This window comes from Rhinoraja longicauda, chromosome 8, assembly GCF_053455715.1.
Source record: "Rhinoraja longicauda isolate Sanriku21f chromosome 8, sRhiLon1.1, whole genome shotgun sequence".
Lineage (NCBI taxonomy): Eukaryota > Metazoa > Chordata > Chondrichthyes > Rajiformes > Arhynchobatidae > Rhinoraja > Rhinoraja longicauda.
The window spans coordinates 65,678,919-65,703,060 of NC_135960.1; the positions used below are offsets into that span (position 1 = coordinate 65,678,919).

At 41.5% G+C, this 24,142-nt stretch overlaps 2 protein-coding genes across 2 annotated transcripts in view; both read right to left on the bottom strand.

The window, feature by feature from the left end:
* The window catches only part of hspd1 (heat shock 60 protein 1), a 48,317-nt gene extending 42,881 nt beyond the window's left edge, over nucleotides 1–5,436 (bottom strand). The window contains exon 1 of the mRNA XM_078404153.1: nucleotides 5,433–5,436. The gene's annotated coding sequence lies outside the window, so the exon portion shown is untranslated. The remainder of the gene's footprint in view (nucleotides 1–5,432) is intronic.
* Nucleotides 1–24,142, bottom strand: part of rftn2 (raftlin family member 2) — a 43,077-nt gene that overhangs the window by 6,284 nt on the left and 12,651 nt on the right. Inside the window, exons 3-5 of the mRNA XM_078404156.1 lie at nucleotides 20,275–20,386; nucleotides 15,346–15,700; nucleotides 13,759–13,962 (exon numbers count right to left, since the gene is read on the bottom strand). Of these exons, the coding sequence (XP_078260282.1) occupies nucleotides 13,759–13,962; nucleotides 15,346–15,700; nucleotides 20,275–20,386 (671 nt within the window). The remainder of the gene's footprint in view (nucleotides 1–13,758; nucleotides 13,963–15,345; nucleotides 15,701–20,274; nucleotides 20,387–24,142) is intronic.

Consider the following 24,142-nt stretch of genomic DNA (forward strand, 5'->3'; position numbering starts at 1 on the left):
ACAGAACAAGTAGCAGGTGAGCTGTTTAATCAATCAGTTAAAAAAGTCCTGATAGATGGCAAAACATGAGTTAAATAAACAAGAAATTAAAATTACATTTAAGATACTGTGCCAAAATTGAAAAAGATAGGAATATACATATGGAATTAAGGAAGAAAGCCAAGTGAAAAAACACAAGAAATTATGTAGTCTATCTTTTTAAAAACTCCAACCATTCATTTTCTTCAGTGAAAGTGTCTCCATGTTTCTAATTATTTTTTCCAAGACTAGAAAATGTATTCAGCAATAATTATGGCCCACCTTTACATGAAAGTCACATTTGACTGAAAAAGGACCGATGATAGTGGTATTTAGCTCCTAGTGCAGATCTGTGCCAGTTCCATCAGCAAACATGGCAACAGTATCCAATGGATGAAAATGTATTCACTGACTGCAATTTCTGGATTATTAAATTCTAATTACATTAGAATCCCTTTGAAGCAGCCTCTTTGAGACAGAAAACTTTTTAATGTGTGGGGAATCTCATTCCTTCATCTTAATTTTGGTTGGAGTTTGAGGTCTGAGCACTAACAGCTCCTCCATCAGCACAGCAAAGTCTGAGCTAACAAAGTATGTGTAAAAACCAAATTAAAGAGATGGAAATAAAACTGGGATTAGGAAAGGGAAAGGAAAGGAAATATGAAGCAAATACAATTGTTTTTCCTCTATTATTTCAAATCTCCAAACAGTAGCTTTATTACCAGCAAAACACACTGTGAACCTTTGAAATAAGATTTACAACATTCTTCTGATAGTCACACATTTGTTACAATAAATTGTTGTGTGTTAACCTGTGACAATGAAAAAATGTTGGAATTTAAATTATCATTGATCGGAATGGAACTGCAGTAACAATTAAATGTTTTAATAGTGACAACTGTCACATATTCTACTTTGTAGAGAAATAATAATGAATATATAACACATGAAACTCCACAAGACATAACTATTTTGATCAGGACCTCTACATGACAAGTGCAAATCAAAAGTTTATATTATGGCCCACTAACCAGAAGATGCAAGAATAGAAAATCAGAGCATAGACTCAATGGTAAAAATGAACCATACCAAGCTCATTACCTGTCACTATCAATATATTCTTAATTCATCACTTGCTCTTTTATGTATGAGTAAATAAAACAAGTTTGACACAGAAGTGAAAATGGAAACTTTTTATTTGTCATTTTTAATTAGAGTAGTAAATAAATTATTTTAATATATAACAATTTGCTTTAATTCATTTTTGTTGAAACCCTCTGGGAAAAGTCAACATGATCAGAGATCTCCAGAACATCATCGTGACGTAGCTGGGCAGATTAGTTGTAGTTGCAAATATTTAAACAAACTCACAAGGATGAGTGATGGATGATTCCAAGGAGATCTTATTAAAAAAATGAAGCATGTAAAAAAAGGAAAAAAACTGGTGAGGGTAAATGTGAGCCAGAGATTATAAAAGTAATTATAAGGAAAAAGCAGACGAATAAATAATTACCTTGTGTCTCTTTTCAGAGAAAAAGGAACCAAAAAATTCCAGAAATAACCCCCGGAGATTTAGGGGTCCTGTGACAATATGGTACGATGGAAATAAGTAGTAATGATAAAAAATAAGAGACTTAAAAGTTGGGGCGGCATGGTGGCGCAACGGTAGAGTTGCTGCCTTACAGCGAATGCAGCGCCGGAGACTCAGGTTCAATCCTGACTACGGGCGCCGTCTGTACGGAGTTTGTACGTTCTCCGCGTGACCTGCGTGGGTTTTCTCCGAGATCTTCGGTTTCCTCCTACACTCCAAAGACGTACAGGTATGTAGGTTAATTGGCTGGGTAAAATGTAAAAACTGTCCCTAGTGTGTGTAGGATAGTGTTAATGTGCAGGGATCGCTGGGCGGCGCGGACTCGGTGGGCCGAAGGGCCTGTTTCCGCGCTGTATCTCTAAAAAAAAAAATATATATATATATATAACTACTTTCCAGAGTTTTTGAATAGTTGGTTGGAGAGATAGTTCTCTTACACCAAAATTCCATACATATTGGAATTATTACTGTGGATTGCAGGGCAATAACTATGAGCCCAATGTTTAAGAAAGGCAGGAGAATGAAAACATGAAAGAACTGACCTGTAAAAGTCTATTGCCAGTGGTGGCAGGGTGTTGGAACTATTTGAGGACATAACTAGTAAAATAAATAAGACGGAACCAGTGTACAGGTTCTTCCCAAGGTTCCATTCCTCTGAACTGCTCATAAACCTGAATAATTCACGCCAGAAATGCGACCTCAAATCACATACCCGCATGGGAGAAGATGCCTGCAGTCCCACAGAGGCCAGCAAATCCTCACCACTGGTCTCCCAAACACTCGTTTGTATTAATGGGCTGCACATAAATCGGGCATTTGTAAGGTAATGGGGACCAGTATTTAGATTTTCAGAAGGCTTTCAACAACGCCACACAGTGGACACTGGTCAGTAACATTAGAACATATGGATTTGGGGATACCATACTGGCATGGATTGAGATTTGGTTATCAGATAGGAAGAAAATAGTGGGAATACGTGGATCTTTCGCAGTTGTGGAGACCATGACCATTGGAGTGCCGCAGAGATCGGTGCTTGGGTCCCAGCTACGATGATCTGTATCAATGATGCGGCTGAGGGAATCACTGATATATTTCCATGTTTGCTGATGATACAAAATGAGGTAGAATTGTGAGGAGAAAGAAGGATGTAAAGAGGTTCAAGGGAACATCAACAAGATGAAAAGGTGTACAAGAACATTGTAGACCTGAATATAATGCGGAAAATCTGAAAGTATGGAAATAATACTTTACTATACAAAAGAGAAAAGCAAGGTGTACCTTACATGATGAGAGATTGAGACCAAAGGGACCAAGGGCCAAAAGGTAGAAACATCTGAAACCAACATTTCAATACTGCAAGTAAATAGGAAAGCAAATGGAACCCTAGTCTCTATAACAGGAGGATTTGAATATAAGAGTAAATTATACGGAGCTTTGGTGAGATTGTATCTGGGCATTGCAGACAGTTTATGTTTACTCACCAATAAAAAAGATGAAGTAAAGGTTCACTAGACTGGTTCCAGAGAAAATAAGGTTTGACATATGAGGGGAGATTGAGTAGACTTGGCCTATATTCTCCAGTGTGCAGGCAAATAAGAGAACTAATTGAAACTTATAAAAGTCTAAGTGCTTGACAAACCGGAGACAGGAGAATTTGTAAGTCTGGAAGCAGGTATTACAATCTTAGAATAAGGATAGGCCTTTTAGGATTGTGAGGAGACATTTCTTTATAATCTTTATCAATCTGTGTGACACTTTGGAATTCTGTGCTCTGCATGGTGTGGATGGTTAATGGTGTGGAGGGTTAGTTATCATGTTGATTCAAAAGAGATCAAGAGATAAAGATTATTTGGATAGTGCTGGAAAAGGCACAGAGTTTGAAGATTAATGGTGGTGCAGGCACAAAGGGCCTAATAGCCTAACTCTACCCCTATATGTTATGTTCTAACATTTCTGAGATGAACAGAGAACTGGCAAACTAAAAAAAGGCCCAACAAGCTCAACTAGTTTTGCCGGTTTTAGTGACAAAAGGATATAATGCCATTTTCATTGGTGACCATTGTTTCACGAGTGTCAAAAAGCATTTCTGTCTCTTTGATCTCTTTGACTGCTCGCTCTGCATGTGAAGGTGAGACTGGCTAATCCAAACAATGTCTTTTCATATTATGAATATTTGTCGGACCAGCAAGCTGTCTTTCAAATTTGAGATTTCTTAAGCTAATTTATGACCTTGAATGTTGGTTGGTCTTTCACATTTGGAAATGGCATTGAGCTTTCTTCATTTTATTCATCTTTACTGAAGCTCTAGAACTGAGAAATTCTTCAAATCACTGGATTTGGTTTAACATCAGAAATTATTGGAAACATTCAGCAGGCCAGACAGCATCTGTGAAAAAGGAAAAAGCGTTAATATTTGAGGGCATTGTCAGGTTGGATTTAGTTTGATGTTATGTTGACCGACCTGCAAGACATGGAATTTAAAAATAACAAGAGTGTGTTTAGCTGCTATTTGGCTCCCTTGGCCCCCCAAAAATGAATTTATTAAGAAATTCCACTTTTCATTCTCCGTCTGGTATCCTGAATGTCTTGGACTTTCAGATATTCCTCCAGTTAATTCATAAATGTAGAGAGTCTCTGCTTCCATCACTCTTTCAAGCAGCGAGTTCAAGACCTCCACGTACTCATTGGGAGAACATTTTTTCTTTCAACTCCTCTTTTGTACTTTTATCAATTACCCTGAGATGATGTCTCTTTTCCGTGAAGAGAAATAGGTCCTTTCGGTTCATCCTGTCCAGGCTTCTCATCATTTTATACTATGGATTTAATCTCCACTCACCATTCTTTTTTTTCCAAAGAAAATAAACCTAACATAGCCAATCTTTCATCATAATTAACAGCCTTGATAATATACTGGAAAATCTCCCCTGCAACCCCTTGCCCCTCCCCCACCAAGAACTATGAAATCTTCTCTTTGATACGGTGGCCAGCACCACATTCAGAACTCTAAGAGCGGTTTAACTCTTTACTGGAGACATAATGGTGTGGGAAATTGTAAATTATTTTAAGACCAACTGTATATTACATAGGTTCAGCCATGATCACATTGAATGGCGGTGCTGGCTCAAAGGGCCGAATGGCCTACTCCTGCACCTATTGTCTATCTGTGACATTACCTGGAGGTATGGTGGAATTAGATTCAACACTTACTTTAAAAAGGGAATGGGAATTAAACTTCAAAGGGAAACATTTGCAATTCTATGAAGAATAATTGAATTTTATACCTGTTTCATTGATTTGCCGAGGCACAATAGCCATCTGTCTGTAAATTATCTATAAGTCTACCTACTCTTGTGTTGACATTTATATTGCACTTTGTTCACTGATATAATGGTTGATCTTCTTTGGTGTTAACCAAATTTGTGCATTGGTTGAACGTACTGTCTTCTCTTTAATAAAATAGACAAATATATAAAAAGACATATTTCTGTCAGCAGAAGTTACAGATCAAGTTACGACAATGTTCCAAGGATATATTCCTGGATTATTAGGGAACAACACATTCATAGTGTATTTAGAAGTCTTAGCAGGGGGAGCTGTTGGGGAAGACAGGGATGTCTGAACAAACACTAAAGGGGCCGCATGAAAAACATATTGATTTATTTCAAAATGCTATCTGGAGATGGCAGAAGGTGACAATTGGCTGAAAGTCCAATAATGTAAAATAAGAGTCATTTACTAGCATGCTACAATTTATTTGCAGTAACAGGGCTTGATGTTTTTCATTTCATGCTCTTCCATTGCTCTTGGAAGAACCTTTTGTCCATAATTCTCCAGGAATCAATCCATAATAAGAGAGAGGAAAAATGTCGAAGCCAATCAGATTTCATACAGCAGCAGAACTGATCATATGAAATAAAATGAGATAAAAAGTACAACTTGGAGACACAAGAGACTGCAGATGCTGGAATCTGGAGTTAAAAACTGCTGGTTTGTGGGTCAAGCAGCATCTGTGGAAGTAAAGGGCTGATTGATATTTTGGGTTGAGATCTTGCACTAGGACCAATGACCAATCTGTTTGATTAATAAGTTGTTTCAATAATTTAACAAGCTGCATGCTTCAGAGATCTATATTTAAACAAAGCCCATCATTAAAGCAGTGGACTGCAATAAACAAATAACGTAGAATCAGAGCTTCAATAACTCATAATTACAGTTGGAAGATGATCTATTTGGCTGGAGGCTTGTTTCCTACATAGGAAAAAGGTTTAACTTGATCTGTCCTATAAATACAACACAAGGATTGAACAATTCCACTGTGAACGTAGATTGCAAGGACAAGTTTAGAATAAAAGATAGTTTCCAACAAAAGTTTCTAAACAACTGTGCCCATGATGTGGCCTTTCCCAAAGGTGACCCCAATCTGGAGGCCCGCACAATCTGGGACATGCCTGGAACAGGCACCACTCATAAAACTAGAGCGTGGACTTTGAAAATGGTGCCAAAACACGGCGTTTCTTGCATGTGGCCTCAGTAGACTATTTCTGTACACTTGCTAACCAAGGATTGGGGGTAGGGCAATACTCTACTGGACTGTTTATAAGAAAAATAATTTCACTGTGTTAGCACATCACACCTTCGACCATTGATCCCTGCCCCACAGGTCCTGGATTGCAAGAGGGGGGCAGTTCCTAGTGCTTTAGATTCATCCACCCAGAGAAGGCCAAATGTCATCGGCATGGAGATACATCTATATACTAAAACTCTCGTTTATTTGTTTGTTTGTTCCCGAACTACAGCCAAAACGGTGCACGATAGCGCGACAATTTTAGGCCCACCTTACTCACCGTCGTCCCTTTGGTGCTTATGGAAGACGTTTCATTGAAATCGGTGTTATATTTTTAAAGTTATTCACATTTTAAAGTTTAAATCTATCTCCTAGGGAGGCAGGGAAGGAGGGAGGATAAGGGGGATTGAGGGGGGTGGAGTGGGGGAGGGGGAAGGGGGGAGGGGGTGGATAGAGGAGGGGAGGAGGGAGGGGAGGGAGAGGAGGGGGGGTGGGGGTGGGGGAAGGGGAGGAGAGATGGTGGGGGGAGGGGAGGAGGGAGGGGGAGGGGGAGGGAGGGGGGAGAGGGGAAGGGGGAGAAGGGGGAGGAAGGGGGGAAGGGGAGGGAGGGGGAGCTGTACCAATGCAGGAGAGTTTGGGGCACAACGGGTTCACTTGGTCTAGTTGTAAATAAAATTATAATTACATTCAAATGATGATGCAAAGAGCCGACCAATCAATGTATAATCCATCAGTCTTTTATACCTCTTAATCTGGTGAAGTTACAGGCAGGGTGTAAAAGGATGCAGAGTAGCAAATACATTTCTGATCCTTCAGAAATTATTTGGTTGAGGGAACCTAACCTAAACTAACAGCAGATTTTCTGCTTCAATCTATAAATTTCCTTAATTAGAAAATTCAATAGAGCATATATGATTTAATGTCACCATGCTTAAGGATATTCTCCTGGTGTTAACTGTACGTGGGAGTAAGTGTGTGGATACGATAGAGAGTGGTGGATTCAGCACCATGCGTCACGGGCACTGCCCCACTGCCCCACCATCAAAATCATTTATTTAAGGTGCTGCCTCTAGAAGGTGGCATCTATCATCAAGGATACCAATATTGCAGAGTTTGCTCTCTTCTTGCTGCTACCATCAGGCAGGAGGTACGGAAGCCTAATGTTCCACACCATCAGGTACTTTCCTACAACCATCAGGTTCTTGAACTGACCTACACAACCCTAATCCTACCTCAGCAGTGGAACATCACGGACCTCTTGAACTTGTGGACATGTTAATATGGACTTGTTTTCTAATTTATAGACAATAGACAATAGGTGCAGGAGGAGGCCAGTCAGCCCTTCGAGCCAGCACCGCCATTCAATGTGATCATGGCTGATCATTCTCAATCAGTACCCCGTTCCTGCCTTCTCCCCATACCCCCTGCTCTGCTATCCTTAAGAGCTCTATCTAGCTCTCTCTTGAATGTATTCAGAGAATTGGCCTCCACTGCCTTCTGAGGCAGAGAATTCCACTCTGAGGCAGAGAATTCCACCGTGCAGCAGGTGGTTCCCAGTCCGCCTGGTAGTGAAAGCTCCCAGACCACCGCAGCCCGCAGGGGTAAGAAGCTGCCGAGCTGACCCCTGCTCGTCCTTGGTGCACCATCGCCCGCAAGAGGGAGGAACTGCTGAGCCGGCCCCTGCTCACCCCCTACGTCCAAACACAGGACCCAGTAGACTGCTGCCTGCAAGGGGAAGGTAGGGGAAGGTGCCGAGCTAGCCCCTGCTTGTCCTCTGGAGGACAATGATGATGGACCCAAAGGGCAAGGAGAGGGAACTGGCCTACTGCGTACTCAGGATTGGCTGCGAGAGGTCCCCCCAGGGCACGAAGTTGGACGGGTGAGGGGAGGGACGTCAGTTGACTGGTCAATTAAAATGTAGGAAGGCAATGGCTGATGGCCTGCAGCAGCCTAAGGCTTGCCTGGACCGAGCGACGCTTATTAGACCTAGAGCGCAGATTATAATTTGAAAATGGCGGCATAACCTGGGCTACGTGGACTATTTCTGTACACTTTGCTAATCAGGGATGTGCTTAGGTATGGCAATACTTTCATGGATGTAAGAAAATAATTTCACTGTGCTTTTGTACATATGACAATAAAAGCACCTTTGAACCTTTGTCTTTGCACTAATGTCTTGTTCTTATTTTGAAACTTTTTTCTCACTGGCCTGTACAATTTACTTCTTGTTTAGTTGTCTGAGTTTATATTTTATTCTTTATTTATTGTCTTTTAATTTATTCAACTTTTTTTGTTTGTTTATTAAGTTATCAATTGAGTATTGTGCTTATAAACCTGTTGTGCTGCTGCAAAAAAGAATTTTATTGTCTCTGTACCTCATCGTACTTGTGCATATGATACCAAAATTCGACTTGACTTGACCAAAAGCTGCAATTTAGAGTTCAATGTTCAAGAATTCAAAATTTCACATTTTCCAATTTTAGGTTACTAACCCGTTTTTTTCCTTTTCAGCTTCTCTGACCTGCTCCACGTGGACTTGCACCCATTTCTTCCCTTCCATCTATATTCCTTCATCCGGCTTCAAAATTCACCCCTCTTCTATCCTTATCTCACATCGTTTGTCTTTTCATCTCCGGCTTTTATCCAACCCTTCGCCTATCAAAACACCCCTTCATCTATATCCACCTATCACTCGCCAAGCTTTGTCCTCCCTCACTTACAATCAGTCTGAAGAAGGGTTCTGACCTGAAAGTCACGTGTCTATGTTATTCAGAGATGCTGCCTGGTCCGCTGAGTTACTCCAGCACTTTGTGTCTCTTTTCACATAATCTGATATCTATCATGTCTCACGAAAACAGTGGGACCTGGGAAGCCCTTAAGAATATGTTGTTGCTCTCACCCTGTGCCCAACTTGTGTTCAACACCTTTATATAAAGTTATTTATTACACTGGATTTTTCAGACAGTTATGATATGTTGATGCTTACAAATTTGCCTAAAAAGATTTAGTCGTTTCTGTGGCAAAAAATGTCTCCTTTTTTGATGTTGGTTAGAATGATTAGCCAAGATAAAAGGGAATACTGGCTTCCCAATAATGTAGTATAAGAAAATAACTGCAGATGCTGGTACAAATCAAAGGTATTTATTCACAAAATGCTGGAGTAACTCAGCAGGTCAGGCAGCATCTCAGGAGAGAAGAAATGGGCGACATTTCGGGTCGAGACCCTTCTTCAGACTGATGTCAGGGGGGCGGGACAAAGGAAGGATACTGGTGGAGACAGGAAGATGGAGGGAGATCTGGGAAGGGGGAGGGGAAGAGAGGGACAGAGGAACTATCTAAAGTTGGAGAAGCCAATGTTCATACCACTGGGCTGCAAGCTGCCCAGGCAAAATATGAGGTGCTGTTCCTCCAATTTCCGGTGGGCCTCACTATGGCACTGGAGGAGGCCCATGTAGTATCAGTATAAATAGCCAAGCAAATGAAAAGATTCTCGTCAACAATGAATCAGGATATTAAAAAGTACATTTTAACTCATATTTTAACATTTTGCAAAGCATTTGTTTAAGATATGATTTAAGAAACAGCAATAAGATAAAAAATGAAAAAGGGGAAGATTGTTTTTAAATCAATTTATCAGAAAACCAATCACACTTGCTACCTTTTGCAGTGTTCCACGTATGTAAGTCAATGTTTCCCAGAGTTAAGAAAGATTTTAACATACTTCTGGCTAAATCATGCAATTCTGGAAATTCAGTACATGGAGTAGTAGTTCCCTAAATTGCAAATGCACAATGAGGTAAAGCTCATTCAGAGTTGATATGGCAGTGTAAATTATGCTGGATGTTAATCTTTCAAGTTAGGTAAATACCTAAAGTTTCCAGCAATCTGCAGGCTACAGATTACAAAACATGGTGTTCCGAGGACAAGCAGTGACTCGCTGAAAGCACATTGGATTTCTGACTTTATTCTGTAAGTAGGTACTTCGAAAATTGCTATCCGTTTCATTGCAATGAATGCTAACGGTTTGATCACTGTTCAACTTCCATGAAAGCAGTAGACTATTCCAATGAATCCATTTTTAAAAAAGCTTTCATTTGGCATTTTTTTTCAAGAGTATGAAAAAAAACTTTTGTTAATAATGGGGATCATTGTGTAGATCATTCCCTAAGAAATTGCTTTCAGATGACAAAAAAATTATTCAATAGAGTGTAAATTGCACGCACTGGGATACAAGCCAGTTATCTGAGCATGTGATTTATTGAAAGAGACTTTAATATTGGAGAGGTTTCTTCGGGATAGGATTATCTCCCATATGGAAGAAAATTGGTCAATTAGATTTAGATTTTTTTTTAGATTTAGAGATTAGGGACAATAAACATGGCTTTGTACATGGCAGGTCATGTCTTACTAACTTGAGTGAGTTTTTTGAAGAGGCAATGAAGATGAATTTATATATCTATATCTAAATACACACACTCTGCAGTCTACTTTGATGACCTTCCTCACAGTATGTGACCCAAGTAACCTTGGTGCAATCTGCAAATTTACAACCAACCTGTCCACTTACTTTCTAGTTCACTACTCAGCTAAATAGAGAAGTGATTAGAATTATTTAAAGTATCATGACTAATTATTACGGTAGAATTATTTTATGTATCAGATGTAAAATTGATGCATTGCACTATGATTTTAGTACAGGGGGGGATACCTTATAATGAAGCAGAGTAGGTATTTGGGGCCAATTTAAAAATATTGACTTAGAAATTCTTCTGTGCCCTGATGGTCCAACAGATGGTCATAGCCAAATCTGGTCGCTTGTCTTGGTGCTGCACACTTCAACATAATCTGAGGGCCCAGAGTGTTCCAGGCTTCAAACATATAAACAATCCCTTAGGCTTTGGTAAAGGCTAGGATGGGGATAGGAGACCGGGGTAAGAATAATAGTGGTCATAGACTTGACCACGACCGCCCCGACGTGCAGCAACAGCGGCAGCGACAGTGTGTTCGCCCGCCCCGGATTGCGGGGCTTGGGTCGGCCCGCTGCGGACCTTTCACCGTCCGGCGCGGCCTAGAACGTGGCAACGACACCAGCCTGACCGCGGGAGAAGACAGCAGGGGAAGGGAAAAGACATTCTGGCCTTCCATCACAGTGAGGAGGGGACTGGAGGAAACTCACTGTGATGGATGTTTCTTTTTTTTGTGTGTTGGATGGGGTTGTGTAATTTGCTTGTTTTATTGCTTTTATTGTTGGACTGTGGGTGACTAAATTTCGTCCAAAAAACTTGTTTTTTTGGATGACAAATAAAGATATCTTGAATCTTGAATTTGGGCAATTTGGTAGGTGGCTGGGTGAGACAAACGAATATGCAGGGAGCAGAGGAATATGGAGAAGGGGTTAGTTTAAGTTAGCATCTGCACAAACATCGTGTGCTGAAGGGTCTGTTTCTAAGCTGTATGTTATGTTCTATGCGGATGTCAGCAAACAAGATCAGGACTGAGAATGGGGGGTGGTGGAAAACAAGGCAGAGGCTGGGTAGTTGGTGGGAAGGGTGAAATGGAGTTAATTTGCACTTTAGAGAATTGTGGATTTTGGGCGATCAGAGGATTGTGGTGATGGGAGGAGACCAGAGATTTGAAAGGAAGCCAGTGGTTGTTAAAGTGGGGGCTGGCGATGGGTTTCTAATGACATGAGAATAGTGATGAAGAATAAGGTAAACAAGGCAATTGCCTCAATGGGGCCCCAATGTACACATCACTGAGAAAACTTAGTTGCGTTGAAGTGCCCAACAGTGTCACTTTTGGGACATCTTGTTCTGAGTCCCCCTGTTATGCCACAAATCAGGCACAAATTGGATCTGCAACTTTAAATGACACTGAGATGTGCACAGTGGAATTTCTGGAATGAAAGTTTGCAGACGGCACCAAGATTGCTAGAGTCACGGACAGTGAGGAATGCTATCAGCAGGATATAGATCAGCTACAGAAATAGGCAGAGAAATGGCAGATAGATTTTAATCTGAGCGATTGTGAGATGATACACTTTGGGTGGTTGAATGTAAAGAGAAGGTTTACCAGAATGAAGAATGGGGTATTAGCTGCAGGAGAGGTTGGACAGACTTGGTTTGTTTTCTCTGGAATGCAGGAGGTTGCGGGGAGACCTGATAGAAACATATACAATTTTGAGAGGCATAGATAGGGTAGACAGTCTGCACCTTTTCCCCAGGGATGGAAATATCAATTATAGAGCATAGCTTTAAGGCAAGGGGGACAAAGTTTAAAGGAGATGTGTGGGGCAGGTTTTTTTTACACGGAGGGTGGTGATTAGCTGGAATGCACTGCCAGGGGGTTGTGGGGGAGGCAGATACAAGGCATTTAAGAGACATTTGGATAGGCAGATGGATATGAAGGGAATGGAGCGATATGCAGGCAGATAAGAGTTGGTCTTGGCATTGTGTTCAGCACTTACATTGTGGGCTGAAGGGCCTATTCTTGTGCTATATACCCCTAAATAGAAATACTGTTCTATATATCCCTAAATAGCGTTTAATCACTTTATTCCATAGTTAGGTTATTTACAGTTGCCAAAATGATAATTTAGTGTTTAAACACTTCATTTAATTTTTAGGAAATTATATTTTAGAAATTCCTCTGCTCAATGCCACAAAAGGGACCATTGTGCTGATGAAGATTGTGGTAATGTGGCATGAACATGTTTTAAGCACATTCTGAATGAGATAATGCCAGCTGTTAACATGGGAGGAATATTTAGGTGCAAGGACTTTGTGGTATCCAGCTAACTCAATTCGACAGCTGTGCAACACTCAAACAAAATAAACTGACGCTGAGACATAGATGATGAACAGAAACACTGACAAAATGAAGGAAACCTATGTGTGTAAAGCTCAACAGTCTTAAATGTACAATTTCCCAAATTACCCTCCCAACACAAAAACATTACAACATACATTTTAAACGTATTTTTAAATCAATTAAAAAAATCTATTACTTTTTTGTCGAGATTTATTTATTTTTTGTATATTGTGCTTTAACAAATAGTTTCATATTTAAAGATGCATTTCAAGGAGCTTACCAGAATTGATGATCCATCGGGATTATTGCCTCCAATTCCTTCTGAGTGTTCCACACACACATTTGGAACTCTTCAGTTTCAGATATCTTTGTATGGATGATCCACTGGTTATTGTTCCATGATCTTGATATTCTGCTCTGTGGCATTCTCTTGTGCTTTACTGAATTACTACTTTCTAATATCCTGTCGAGTTCTTTTAATGCAAGAGATCACATTCATTTGCACCATGTACTTGATCCTATGCATGCTCTCAGTCTCCAACCAGGTATAAATCTTTAATTTATCTGATGAGGGCTATTATACATTAAATCATTTACGACCACTATATGTACATTATCTAATGACAAGATATTTTCAAATCAGTTTTCTAATATAATAACCTTTAAACATTTTTCCTGAAAGAATTAAATGTATTCTTTCTAATATATATTTTGCTGTACTTGGAGAAGCTGCTGTTTAGTACCTTGTTGAATTTTGACAAAAATATGTATTTACCCTTCATTGTTTCCCAGTCTACGAATGAATCAATCAAGGACATTCCTCTTTTATAGTAAGCTGTTGTAATTTCCAGCCAATCTGCTTCCAGGGTGCAGACGGTTTGGCCTTTCCTTGTTACTCTGAGAGATAAATTGCCTTCATGGTAGGAGCGCTTACTGAAATCTTCATCAGTCACGTTGAAAACAGCAAACAATTTCAAATCTAAATTGAAAGTACAAAAAAAAAACATTCATGTATCCCTTTCTTGATGACCTGCAACAGACATTTCAGAAGAACAATGAAATTCTGACCTATGATGGCTTGATTAGTTATCCAGGCAATTGATTTTACTTCTCTTTGGAAAGTATATCTAGTTGAATCACTCTGCTGAGGCTGAGAACTGGGGTATGAAACAGTCAGCCAAGCCGGCCACATCAGATTATGACCACCAGCAATGGCTGCCTCGCCAACAGTCTGTCGGTCCCTTCCTTCTTTGGTGCTTTATAGTATGTGTTAAATGTACGTTTTAGTATTCTTTAGCTTGTTTTATTGTGCAGCGGGTGGGGGGGTTGGGGGAAACTTTTTTAAAAAATCTCTCACCTCGACGGAGATGCGATTTTTTTTCTGTACCGCATCTCCGTCTGCACTGCGGCCTAACATTGAGGAGCTGGCTGCCTCTGCTGGAGATCGACTTTGGGAGCCTGCAGGACTTACCATCGTGGAGCTGGTGATCCCTTTGCCAGGGATCGACCTCAGAGGTCCAACTCGCGGGAGTCTGCGGACTTAACATTGTGGAGCTCGCGGTCCCTGGTTAGAGATCGACTTCAGGAGTTCCAAGCCGCAGGAGCTTCGATCGCCCCGACTGCGGGGGCTTCGACTGCCCCGACCGCTGGAGCTTCGATTGCCCTGACGCGGGGGCTTCAATCGCCGGCTGCGGGAGCTTCGATTGTCCTGACGCGGGGGCTTCAATCGCCGGCTGCTGGAGCTTTGATTGCCCCGACTGCGGATAGTTTGACTGCCCAGACCGGGAGAATAAAGAGGGAAGTAGATTAGACTTTATTGCCTTCCCTCACAGTGAGGAATGTGGGGAATCCGCTGTAGTAGATGTTTCTGTTAACTTTTATGTAGTTGTGTGCCTTGTTGCTTTTTTTTTTAGTATGGCTGTATGGTACATCGAATATCACTGTACCTTAATTGGTACACGTGACAATAAAAGACCTTTGAAACCTTTGAAAAGCAGGTGGCCTGAACAATCCTGTCAGTGCGTGGTGATGTAAAACAGATGGAAAAGCAATCATGTCAGTTCCTATTACATGGTTTAAATAAAATGACTTTTATTATAGGATTGGAAGTGGTGATTCAGAAACCAACAGTGCATTCTTTTCATTTACAACATACAGAACTGTGACATAATTTTTCATGTTACACCCCATATTGTTTAAGTATGTGCACATTACCAGATGTTGTACTATAATGAAGGTTAGATAAAATATATGGCTTTTATAGTACACCAATCTGTTTCATTGTATAAACTCTAAATAAACAAGATTTTAAACCATACTTATGAAAGAAGTAATTTTAAAAATATATAACCATCACACAAACCTTCCTTTCGATGAGCAGAAGCAAAGCTTTCTTTTCCAATTCCCGTTCCTCTTCCATGCAAAATATCTTCTTCTGGAGATGGACCATTCTCTGATACATTGGTGGTTTTATTGCACCAATGTTCTCCTTCTAATGTAGATTCCAGAGGCTTCATGTTCAAAGTTCCCTCATGTTCTTTAACAGAGTTATTGTCAGGATTATGCTTGCTTTGATCTGTCAATTGAAAGGTGGCGACCTGAGCCAAATTCACATCTGGCTCTGTTGATAAATTTGTGCCATTGCAGGCCTTTGATTGCGCATGGAACTGGTTTAAAAAGCCAATGAACTTCATTCCTTTCTTAGCTGAATCGTTAACCTAGAAGATAAGAGTTATATTTGGGTTAATCAGCAATATCTTAAGAGGCCTGTCGAGCAAGTTGTGGTTCTATGGAAAGGACAAAGGACATAAAGTTTATTCCCAAACACAGATCTGTAAAGGGGGGGGGGGGGGGGTGAATTGTCATACTGCACCTCAGCTGTGGAGATCAATGCTCTGTGCCATTATGCAAAGCAGATCTCCGGAATGAGGACTAAGTTCCTTCCGTTGCTTCTTAAAGTTCCAAAAAAATCTAAAAACAAGGAGGTTGAAAAATATCTCATCTAATGCATCCTGGAAACATCAGTGCAATCTGTAGGGTGTGCTGGAAGCCTTCTCCACTATTTCTCTCGAAGTTGAGGATATCTTAGGGGGTATCCAGTCCTGTGCTTCTGAGGTGGCTGATATAGACAATAGACAATAGACAATAGGTGCAGGAGTAGGCCATTCAGCCCTTCGAGCCAGCACCGCCATTCAATGCGATCATGGCTGATCACTCTCAATCAGTACCCCGTTCCTGCCTTCTCCCCATACCCCCTCACTCTGCTATCCTTAAGAGCTCTATCCAGCTCTCTCTTGAAAGCATCCAACGAACTGGCCTCCACTGCCTTCTGAGGCAGAGAATTCCACACCTTCACCACTCTCTGACTGAAAAAGTTCTTCCTCATCTCCGTTCTAAATGGCCTACCCCTTATTCTTAAACTGTGGCCACTTGTTCTGGACTCCCCCAACATTGGGAACATGTTTCCTGCCTCTAATGTGTCCAATCCCCTAATTATCTTATATGTTTCAATAAGATCCCCCCTCATCCTTCTAAATTCCAGTGTATACAAGCCTAATTGCTCCAGCCTTTCAACATACGACAGTCCCGCCATTCCGGGAATCAACCTAGTGAACCTACGCTGCACGCCCTCAATAGCAAGAATATCCTTCCTCAAATTTGGAGACCAAAACTGCACACAGTACTCCAGGTGCGGTCTCACCAGGGCCCGGTACAACTGTAGAAGGACCTCTTTGCTCCTATGCTCAACTCCTCTTGTTACGAAGGCCAACATTCCATTGGCTTTCTTCACTGCCTGCTGTACCTGCATGCTTCCTTTCATTGACTGATGCACTAGGACACCCAGATCTCGTTGAACATCCCCTCTTCCTAACTTGACACCATTCAGATAATAATCTGCCTTTCTATTCTTACTTCCAAAGTGAATAACCTCACACTTATCTACATTAAACTGCATCTGCCATGTATCCGCCCACTCACACAACCTGTCCAAGTCACCCTGCAGCCTTATTGCATCTTCCTCACAATTCACACTACCCCCCAGCTTAGTATCATCTGCAAATTTGCTAATGGTACTTTTAATCCCTTCATCTAAGTCATTAATGTATATCGTAAATATCGTATATATCAGCATAGGATCTGGAACTGCCAAAGATTGGGTATGAGGTGCTTGGAATGGTTGCCTGAGGTGACTGCGAGGTTCCATGCTCCTTCTGCCATTCTTCTGGGCTTCCATGTATTCTGAGAGAGACCTGGGGGTTATTTGTGTCTTCCGGGATGCTCCATCTCTGTTTTGAGTGGTCGCCGGTCAGGGATTCCCATGAATAGGAAGACTATAACATTCTCACTCAATGAGAATTTGGTAACACCATGAAGCATTTTTCTACTCTGTTGGACATTTCTTGCCAAGGAAGAGTGCCCATTTCAGGAATCTGCGATAACTGGTGCTTACTGAGTTCATTAGTGCTCCTGTGCACTATCTGAATACAAAAACCTTGGATGAATGAGTAAATTCACTCTCTGCTAAAGTCCAGATCCAAAGCTTTCAAGAAGGATGAGCCTGCACTGTACAAGAAGACTGTGTATTATCTCCACAAGGCTATCAGGGATGACAAGACAAAATTCCAAAACATGCTAGAGGATCAATTCAACCAAGCAGATGCCAGGTGACTGTGGCAGGGCGTGAATATCATCACGGGTTACAAGCCAAAATCGGTCGATCGCTGGCAATTTACACACCTTTACCAGAGGAGTTCAATGCCCATTTGAACAGGCAAAAAAAGTTCTACCCAGGCACGTCCCCCCCACCTCCTGCTGATACTGTCCCACACATTTCAGTGGCAGCAGTCAGATCCACTTACATGAGGATATACTCTTGGAAAGTGCTAGCCTGGATGGAGCCCCTGGATGGGTTCTGTAATCATGTGTCTTTAAACTTGAGATACAGTGCAGAAACAGGCCCATTGGTCCGAGTCTGTGTCGACTAGTGATCACCCACACCCTAACCTACACACTAGGAACAATATTTACAAAAGCCAATTAACCTACAGACCTTTGGAGTGTGGGTGGAAACCGGAGCACCCAGAGAAAATCCACGTGGTCACAGGGAGAACGTACAAACTCCGTAAAATCAGCACCCGTAGTCAGGATCAAACCTGGGTCTCTGGCGCTGGAAGGCAGCAACTCGACCGTTGAGCCAGCCCAATATGCCAATCATCTTGAACCTCCAACTTTAATAGTCTGCTGTACCTATCTGCTTCAATGAAACCTCAATTTTTCCAGTCCGTAAGAAAAACTTGACCTGTCGCAATAACTGCTGCCCAGTAGGTCTAACATCGACTATAATAAAACACTTTGAAAGAATGGAAATGGCCCACAACTAAACCAGTCTTCTGTACAATCTGGACCCCTTGCAATTTGCATACAGGAAAAATAAGTCTATGGAGAATGAAGCTCTCTTGCACTACATTCAGATCTGAATCATCTTGATAAGACAAACACCTATGTCAGGATGCTTTTCACTAACTACAGTGCAGCCTTCAACACCATAATAACAAACATGCCCATCCCTCAAGAGACACAAGGAACTGCAGATGCTGGAATCTTAGAAGACAAAGTGCTGGAACAATTCAGCGGGTCAGGCAGCATCTGTGGAGGACGTGAATAAGTGACGTTTCGGGTAGGGACCCTTCTTCAGACACCGGACTTTCAGGTCTGAGAAAGGCTCCTGACCTAGAATGTTGCCAATCCATGTCCTCCGTAAATACTGCCTAACCCACTGAGTTATTCCAGCAATTTGTGTTTTAAGCTCATTCTTCAACTTCTGAACCTTGACCTGGGGGCCTCCATCTGCAACTTGCGTCCTGACCTGCCGGTTCAGTCAGTTTGAATTGGTCATAACATCTCCTCCATCCTGACCCGCAACATTGGTGCTCCTCAGGGTTGTGTGCTAAGTCCGTAGCTCCACTCCTTGTACACTCATGATTTTGTGGCCGATGAAGCTCAGAGTAAACAGGATGATAAATACAATGAGCAGTGCAAAACAGCAGAATGGTGCAGGATTGTAGTGCAAAAAAAACAAAAAATATTAAAGTACAACCGCAAAATGACCAAATGAGATAGAATTATTTGTCAGACTACGTGGCAGCACCTCCAGGAAGGGGGTGTGAAGGAGACGACTGGTTCAGTGTCTGATAGCCTTGTGGAAGAAAATGTTCTTCTGAAGGTCTGAGCCTAAACTAAACCACTTTTGCCATCTGAATATATCAGGGAATCTGTTACATAGGTTTTATAGTTTATGAGCAAAGTAAGTTCATTGTCATTACTAAGATCTGATGAAAATTAACCTTTTTTTTTGTTTAGGTTTATTTATATGTTAATAAACTTTAGTTGAAGCAATTAAATTCTAAAACATTACATAGTGCCTAATTATTACAATAAATGTTTAATAGAAGTTGTAGGTTTTCAAATGGATTGATTTATTTTTACACTTTTATATAACAAATAAACAAATGTATTTCAAACACAAGAAATATATTTTCCTAGAGTTGTAATTCCGAAGAGGTGATGCAAATTTAACACTAATTTTAGGGTAACTGATATTGGGTAACTCGGACCAATGGACCTGTTTCTGCACTGTATCTCAAGTCTGGTCACGAATGTGAATAATGCATCTTACATGTATCCAGTAGATATTATACAGGGGGACTATAACACTGCAAGTCCCAAGGGTGAAACTACAAAATCACTCAAAACAAGCCAAATTTCAGGCCCATTATTCAGATGGAAAACTGATCATTAATGCATATGCTGAGTATATACTCAGGTGCTCCTCAAGGACCTAATTCACTAACACAGTGCTCAATTCATATATCATATATCATATCATATCATATATATACAGCGCGGAAACAGGCCTTTTCGGCCCACCAAGTCCGCGCCGCCCAGCGATCCCCGCACATTAACACTATCCTACACCCACTAGGGACAATTTTTTACATTTACCCAGTCAATTAACCTACATACCTGTACGTCTCTGGAGTGTGGGAGGAAACCGATGATCTCGGAGAAAACCCACGCAGGTCACGGGGAGAACGTACAAACTCCTTACAGTGCAGCACCCGTAGTCAGGATCGAACCTGAGTCTCCGGCGCTGCATTCGCTGTAAAGCAGCAACTCTACCGCTGCGCTACCGTGCCGCCCATGACTCAATTCATGACTTCCATGAACCCATTCCTGATTCTGTCAGTGGCTCAACAGGCTGCTCTGAAAGGCAAGCGTTATGAGAGAGTACCTTGTCCAACAGCCCTTTCAAAACATCACTGGAAAGCATTTGATTACTGACAGACCATTCTTCAACAACTAGCTTGCTGTGCTTTTGTTCTCGGTGCTCTGACTTCTTTACACTGTATTGAAGAAAAATAAACAGAAACTATATCAGAGCCATAAACAATTTTCCTAATCATGAGAGCAATAAGAATTTTTTCAGGACCTAATCAATTACATTTTTGTTCACATTAGATTTGATATTACCAAAAATATTCAGATATGGTGAGTAAGATTTAGTTTGGAAAAGGTTAATATATGATGAGATTGAAGGAAAAATACCATTTTTTCAGGTTTTGCATCAGGTAAGTTTACATTTTCCATATATATTAAAAAAATCAAAGCAAATGCCCCATTTTTTGTTCAGCAGAGGTCACCGGATGCAAGCTGAGACAGCATTATCTAAGCTCCTCCGGTGCGGGTTGCCCAGCCTCGGCCACGAGGTCGCCCCCCTTTGCGGGTCCCACCACCTGTCTCACCACCTGTCCCACCACCTGTCCCTCCAACTGTGCCTTCGCCGGCCCCTCTGTCGACCGATTTTCGTACGCGGTCCGGTTGGGTTGTGCGACCACCAGTGCGTTTCGTGCCTCCGGTTCTGGGGGGGGGGGGGTCCTGTGGCGGCTCCCAAGGGTCGGGCCATACCACTACCGACCCCTCGGCACGGGAATGGACCGGTCCAGGGGGGTGGTCCTTTGCTACGGATATAAGGACGAGGTTTTGGGCGCAAAGTCATTCCAGCAGACTTGACCGGTCTGATAATTGTGTAATAAAACCGAACGTCCCGAAATACCCGGCTCCTCGCCTTTATTTCGGGCCTCTTTCGACGCGCCACAATGCCGAGATTTATGTTGTACAATAAGATGTTTTTAATTAAACATTTGCATAATCTGTTTGCCAATGATTAGTAGGACATTAAATATTAAAGTTAGGCTCAGTGTTGTAAACCATTAGATCTATTGGACAAAATTGCTCTTAAGTTGATAATGATTTTTGACGTACTCTTTGTACACCTGTCTCTAAATATGGTTCCCCATCTTTCGGGGCAAAGCCTTCGTGCAGAATGCCAACATGCTTTTCACGTCAGCACCCCTACCCCTCCGATTATCCCAATTTTCTTCTGCAGCCTCCATGATTGGTTCCTATTTCATCCCTTTACTACCCAATCACATGCCTATTTCCACATCCCTGATTAAGCTGGTTTCTATGAACAGAAAATAACATAACAAGCAACTTCAAGAAGGAGGCACACGAGGTTCAAGGTTCAGGAATCTTGAACAAAAAAAACAAACTGCTAAAGGAACTCAAAAAGTCAGGCAGCACCTGAATGTGGATGGAAATGGACAAATGACATTCCGGGTCAGGACCTTTAGTCTGAAGAAGGGTCTCAACCAGAAACATGGTTTCCCTGTGGCATCCCTGTGTGGTACCTCAGCTGCACAGAGGCAGAAAAGAAAGCTCTTCAGCGGGTAGTCCATAGAGCTCAGAGGACCATCGGAACACAGCTACCAGACTTGATGGGCATCTACAACACACGATGCCTCAGAAAAGCCACCAGCATCCACAAAGACTCTTCACACCCCTGCAACAGTCTGTTCGAACTCCTTCCATCGGGCAGACGATACAAGGCCTTCTACGCCCGCACCTCCAGTCTCAGGAACAGTTTCATCCCCAGGGCCGTAGCTGCTATGAACCGGTCCTGCTGAGCCGGATGGTCACATCGCACAGTGAACCGGCACAGATCTACTTGCACTTTATTTTGTCTTAAAACTGTTACAATTGTTTCGTTGGGTTGTTGTTGGTTAAATTAATTAAATTATTGCATCGTATGGGAGGCGCATTCCCAATCTCATTGTATCCCTGGGTACAATGACAATAAAGATATATTGTATTGTATTGTATTGTATTGTATTGTATTGTATCATCTGTCCAAGTCATATCATATCATATCATATATATACAGCCGGAAACAGGCCTTTCCGGCCCTCCAAGTCCGTGCCGCCCAGCGATCCCCGCACATTAACACTATCCTACACCCACTAGGGACAATTTTTACATTTACCCAGCCAATTAACCTACATACCTGTACGTCTTTGGAGTGTGGGAGGAAACCGAAGATCTCGGAGAAAACCCACGCAGGTCACGGGGAGAACGTACAAACTCCTTACAGTGCAGCACCCGTAGTCAGGATCGAACCTGAGTCTCCGGCGCTGCATTCGCTGTAAAGCAGCAACTCTACCGCTGCGCTACCGTGCCGCCCCAGATGCTGCCTGACCCACCGAGTTCCTCAAACAAATTTCACTTAGCTTAGAGACCAGGTTGGAATGGGAATTGCAGAATGATAATGAATTGAGCCAGGTTAGAAAACACAACCAGAAAGCCCCAAACCTAATTACAGTACAGGCAAAACTGAGGATGAGTGGAGAAACATGCAAAGATGGTTAAATTTAAATCTGTAGGCGAGTCATTGCTCTAAAACATTAAAACATTTATTTGGAAATATGGTAAGCCCTGGTACAATGCCTACAAAGTTACACGCTGTAAGGTTTGAAAGGTAAATGGACAACAGTGCCACCTAATTTAGAGACCGGGTAAAGCAGTATCTGTAAGTAAACAATGGAAAAGCAAGAGAAAATAAATGGCACAAATGGGAATAGCAATGCATAAATGTCAAAGTGACAAGTTAAATGCCAGTTAAAGGAAATACATCCCACAATTGGGAAAACAGAACTTTTGGACATATTAATTTTCTAAATCTTATGCAGTTCCCGTGCACAGAAACACAAAACAAAAATATTGTAGCTATCAATCAGAAATATCAATAAAATGCTGGAAAGCTCAGTGGGTTAAGCTGCGTTTCTCGGCAGAGCAACTGATTTTCATTGTCAGATAGCAGTGTTAAAACATTTAAATTCAATAATCTTTTCTTGCTTTGGACATTAGATTTTTTTTTTCTGAAAGAAAAACATAAATAACCAGATTAGAAAAGGTAGAAACTCAAACTCTCTGAAGTTGCAAGAGGAGGAGCTGAAGGAGTGCCTGTGATAAATTGGAAACCAAAAGAGAATAAACGACCTAAGTTATGTTGGTGTGTGATGAAGGAAGTGGTGAAGGCCTCTTAATCATGGCTGAACTGTCCAGAGGTGATGAAATTAGGAGTTAAATGAGGATAGGGTGAAAATGAAAAGAAAACAATGTATGAACTGTGAGTTATAAAACAGTGCAGATGCTGGAAATCTGAAATAGAAGAAAATTGCAGGAAATATCTAGTAGTCCAGGAAGCATCTGAGAAGTGGGCAATAAAATAATCAACTTTGTAGGTTAATGACTATTCACCAGAAATGACTAGTTCTGATACAAACTGGAAGGCAATTGAATCAATTGAATGGGCTGAGATGTTGCTCTTTGATCTTCCATTGTATTTCATTGGAAGTGTAACTGTCCAAAGATCAGAGTGGGATGGATCATTCAAGTGATAGGGAGCTGCAAAGTCAGGGTGAGCCTTATGCACTGAATGGAAGTGTTTTGCAAAATGGTCTCCCAACCGGCATTTAGTTTCTCCAATGGAGAGGAGTCCACATTTCGGAAGAACTACAAATGCTGCTTCACCTGCAGGGAGTATTTGAGGGCCTGGAGGTGGAAAGGGAAGATGTAAAAATATAGTTGTTGCGTATCCTGCAAAGGCAAAGAAAGGTGCCCTGAGAATGGAAGCATTTTAATTCTCATGGTTGGCCTCCTGTCCCTCAGTTATAATTCAGCCTGATGGATCCCCCACATGATGTGTCAGCCTTTTTTGTGCCATTTAGCAGATAATCAGGTTTTTGCTTGTTACTTCGCTC